At 37.2% G+C, this 4676-nt stretch overlaps 1 protein-coding gene across 1 annotated transcript; it reads left to right on the forward strand.

The window, feature by feature from the left end:
* The first annotated feature begins 578 nt into the window (after positions 1 to 578).
* Positions 579 to 4301, forward strand: LOC105557805 (nicalin). Its single transcript, XM_012005164.1, has 7 exons — positions 579 to 940; positions 1023 to 1210; positions 1336 to 1665; positions 1745 to 1954; positions 2060 to 2464; positions 2659 to 2879; positions 2985 to 4301. The coding sequence occupies exons 1-7, from the start codon at positions 766 to 768 to the stop codon at positions 3121 to 3123; spliced, it is 1668 nt and encodes a 555-aa protein (XP_011860554.1). The 5' UTR covers positions 579 to 765; the 3' UTR covers positions 3124 to 4301.
* Positions 4302 to 4676: the final 375 nt, after the last annotated feature.

A 4676-nucleotide genomic window follows, 5' to 3' on the forward strand; every position in this document is an offset into this window, starting at 1 on the left:
AGGATTTCATAGAAGAATACAATAAGAGTGACAGAGGAAGTTACATGCACCACAAATCGTTTTCCTGACAACTTCTTAAAGTATTCATCTCAAATTCAATAAATGTAAACTTATGAATTGAAAGTGAGAAAAACATAAGCCATAAGGAACACGTGTTTCACGTCTTACGTTTTTCTCTGCCTTACCTTAAGTCTACGACTACGTCAGTCTTAAGCGCTTACGGATAGTTGTCTGCCATCAGTCGTACTTTGTCAATAAATATATATGGAAACTGAAATTAAAAAATAATCGTTGCGCGAAAACGTATAGAATATTACTCTTTGCTCTTTATCTATCTATCTGCACACAATAAATGCACTAGATATATGACTATGACTGCTTATAGAATGCTCGATTTGATTTAACCGCCACAATATAGACACCGTTGCAGATGAACATCGATTCCCAGGTATCGAACTATCGACTTAAAATGGAGACGCTTGGGAGCTGCGCAAACCGGACGAAAATTGGTATGTATCGGTAACGAGCACACCTTATATATTTCCACCATGATATAGTCAAAGGCCTTTAGCAAGTCATACCTAGCCCAACCTGACGCGAGGGAAAGCGGGGTCTGCTCGTTGCCGTCATCGTACGATCGTACGGGCGAGAAACGAGAGCTTGCCGAGTAGTTATCTGAGAGCTGCTAGCGTGGTTTGTGTCGATGAAGCTGCGCGAGAGCCGCATTTCTGTTTGAACCGGTGATACGACACTCTCAGTGGAAATATGTGGCTAGAGGAGTGCGACAGCTTCGCCGAGCTGTGCCGGGGCTATCTGCCGTACTATCTGTTAATAGTCTTGCCGATCTTCATCATCATCTCCCCGGTGAACCCGGTGGCCGCTTCCCACGAGTTTCCCGTCTATCGTATGCACCAGTACGACCTGCACGGGGTTTCGCACGGTAAGACGTCGAGTTTATCCAAGATCTCGCCGGGGATCTCGATCTGCTTTGAGTTTCTCAGAGAAATACGCGATGTGTCCAGGTTGCCGGAGCGCACCCATTTCCTTGGAGGCGAGGTCCCTGGCTGGATGGAGCACCTCCAGGCACTGCGTCGTCGCGAGGGCGCTGGACGTCACGCCGTCCGTCTTCCAGTCCGTTAGAAGTAAGGCTGGCGCACTGGTGATTGTTCTACCTGAGAAGATCAACGAACTCACCGCTGAGGAGAAGCAAGTCAGTGATAGAATTGATACGGAACTTCCTTCGTTATATCTTAAAACATTTGTCCTTAAGTAAGGCTGTCGTAAACAGCTAGATTTGTTTGACGGAGAATCGACGATACCTCGTATCGGTTTTAGCACATCATAAATCTAGAAGAATCTATGATGTACGGATCGGAGACGGTGATACCGGTGTACTTTGTGCTGTGGCATCCAGAACTTCAGATTATCCTGGACGACATCGCGGGTGGTTTCGTCACGGACGATAAGGCTGGTACAGCGTTCGAAGCTATTTACAATTCAATTTCAGCTAGCGGCTACCAAGTGGTAGTAACCACTGGACAGGCGCTTCCTAAGACTGACGTCAAGGTTGCCACGTTGCACGGCAAGCTAACTGGAACTGGCACCGAAGAGAAATTACCTACCATAGCGATAGTGACACACTACGACAGTAGTGGTGTCGCACCCGTAAGCCTATTTTCTGTATCATTTGTAATATTTGTAAAGCTGGATGTATGCTTAGACGTGTGGTACGATCCTGTTGCAGGAATTGTCATTTGGTGCGGACAGTAATGCTTCCGGTGTAGCTATGCTACTAGAAATAGCGAGGCTGTTCTCCGCCTTGTATTCCACTGGTCGGACAAGACCGCAATATAATCTGGTTTTCATTGCAACTGGAGCTGGCAAATTAAATTATCAGGGTAGTAAGAAATGGCTGGAGGATCAATTGGATGGCGTTGAAGGTTCCGTTATACAGGTAATACAATTTCGATATTAATATTTATGATAATTTTCTGATATTTTTATATTTTATTATATATATTCTTTGTAGTGTACTTAATATTTGAAAATATCTTTGCAGGACGCAGCTTATGTAATATGCCTTGACACGGTTTCCACCAGCAATAATTTGTATGTGCACGTGTCAAAGCCACCCAAGGAGAATTCTTCGGGTGGTTTGTTTTACAAGGAGCTTAAAACTGTCTCGCAATCATTCAGCACTGTTAATGTTGATGGCGTGCATAAGAAGATAAATCTTGCAGAAGAAACGTTAGCCTGGGAACACGAAAGATACAGCATTCGGAGATTGCCAGCTGCTACTCTGTCTACGTTAAAGAGTCACGAGGATTCAACCAGGACTACTATATTAGACGTCTTTAGAGAGGGACAAGTGGAGAGATTGTACAAGCATACTCAAATTATATCAGAGGCATTGGCGCGTCATATATATAACTTAAGTTCTAGTCAAATCTTTACCGGTCCATTGGTACGTTTATTACCATAGAATTTTATATTCTTAGTTACTTTCTCTTTTTCTTCTCTCCTCTATTTTATATTTTAAATATAAAGAAAATATTAGAATATAATTTTAATCTATATTATATCATATATGTATTTAATAATTATATTGGCAGATATATGCTCCTACATGATACTTTACGTGAATCTCTTTCTTTACAGGACGTATCAAAAGAATCGCTCTCCTTATGGTTTAATTATTTCGCTTCTCAACCAAGAGCAGCGTCGTTACTAGCGGATAAAAATAATTTACTAGTTAGCACTTTGAAGGAAGCAATGACGAGATATTTGGGAGATGTGAAAGTTACTCTCCACACTCCTGACAAACAAGATCCTGAATTTGTGTTCTATGATGTTACAAAAGCAACTTTGAATGTATATAGGTAAAGCATATAGCTTTTTTTTTTACACAATATCATGTTATACATACATATTCTTAGTATGTAATGTCGATTATATGCGTGTAATTATTTTCATTTCATTTGCAGTGTAAAACCGGCTGTGTTTGATCTCTTTCTTACTATCGGCATAATTTTGTACTTGGGAATATTGTACATGATTGTGCATAATTTTCCACATGCTTACACCCTGGCAACGAGGCTTTCTGCGAAGAGCAAGACAACGTGAATCTTTATCTTTACAAGCAAAGAAATCTTTTTTTTTTCTTGAACATCAATCTCCAGTAATGTTGAACAATCGACCTATATTATAAGAAAAGTTGACTAGTTCTTAGATGATACATTTCCTCTAAAGTACTCCAAAACTATACATACTGATGCATATTTAGGTATTTGCTGAAAGCAAATTAAATCCAAGTACATATTTGTGTGTGTATGTGTGCGTGTGTATGTGTGTATATGTTCACTTCATAAATTTTTAATTATAAACTATCGAGATTACGTATTTATATTTTTTGCTCAATAGTATGTCACTATTCTTTATTAATCTCTTCCAGCAGTAACATAACTTAGAACACTGAGAAGAAAACAATTTGATTTCCTTATAATTAGGCTTTCTCTAGATGATCTGCCATGTGAGAAGTGATAATGAAGACCAAGTTATAATTGACCAAATAGTGAGATTAGAATACAAATATAAAGATTGGAAGGTTTGTTACATGAAGATGTAAGCATTAAATCTAATATAACTATCTAATATCTTAAGTCTGTATTTATCAAAGATAAATGTAAATGATAATATCATTGATTTTGACATTCAAGAACACGAACTAAAATTCTTTATTTCAATGAAACTCTGATTTCAAGTTTAATTTGTCATTATATAAAAAAAACACGCTTACAGGAAAATATCGAAAGAATCTAGCTAAGGAATAAATATACATACAATCACGAAGAAAGTTAATTTCAGCCTGCTTTAATTGTAATAGAGCACTGGGAAAGAAAATGGGAAAATATAAAATTTTCCTTATATTAATTTAGAATTTATTTCAGTACAAAGCTTGCTTTTTGGTTGAATTATAGAAATAACACGTTTTAGCCTAATAATTTACATTTTACGTTCTTCCTATAATAATTTACAAATTAATTGCGACAATAATTTATTATGTTGATATTTAATAACTATGAAAGGAATACTTTGACCAAAAGTATCATCCATGATCAGTTCAGCTATGAGGCTTATATCTGAGAATATATGCAGTATATTAAACACACAGAATGGAGTACTTAATTACTATAAATTATAATGAATAAAATATACAGATATAATAAATGGGAATATAGACGTTTGCAATTATTTCAAGATGGAAAGAATGAAATATATAACTTGAGAATCATCCAGAAAAACTATTTGTATTCTTTAGAACATAAAACTCGGAATATCTAAATATCTCGACGAAAATTTTGTTTGTTATAATCTCACAGTATAAAAAGTAGAATTAGAAAAATTTTATTTATGAAACTGTATTGGAAAAGAATAATGGAAAGTGCTCGATAGACGCATTTACAATCCTGATATTCTTAATTTTTGTCGACGTACGACGGCTTTTATACGGGTCTATTGACTAGGGATGTGCCGGATATCCGGCAAATATCCGGTATCCGGCCTATCCGGCCCTTTTATTATTATCCGGCCGGATAGCCGGATTTCGTTAGTATCCGGCAAAATATCCGGCTGAATTTTTATATTAAAAATTTCATAGTTTGCGTCTTTGATATAGG

Source organism: Vollenhovia emeryi, unplaced genomic scaffold (genome assembly GCF_000949405.1).
Source record: "Vollenhovia emeryi isolate VEMERY1.0 unplaced genomic scaffold, V.emery_V1.0 DF939415.1, whole genome shotgun sequence".
Taxonomy (NCBI): Eukaryota; Metazoa; Arthropoda; class Insecta; order Hymenoptera; family Formicidae; genus Vollenhovia; species Vollenhovia emeryi.

What these genes read in the sequence shown, in the direction of transcription:
- LOC105557805 (XM_012005164.1), top strand. Translation starts at nt 766, where the DNA reads ATGTGGCTAGAGGAGTGCGACAGCTTCGCCGAGCTGTGCCGGGGCTAT. An exon ending in TCACCGCTGAGGAGAAGCAA is followed by an intron (nt 1,211 to 1,335) that starts GTCAGTGATAGA and finishes TATCGGTTTTAG; the next exon opens with CACATCATAAATCTAGAAGA. An exon ending in TTGAAGGTTCCGTTATACAG is followed by an intron (nt 1,955 to 2,059) that starts GTAATACAATTT and finishes ATATCTTTGCAG; the next exon opens with GACGCAGCTTATGTAATATG.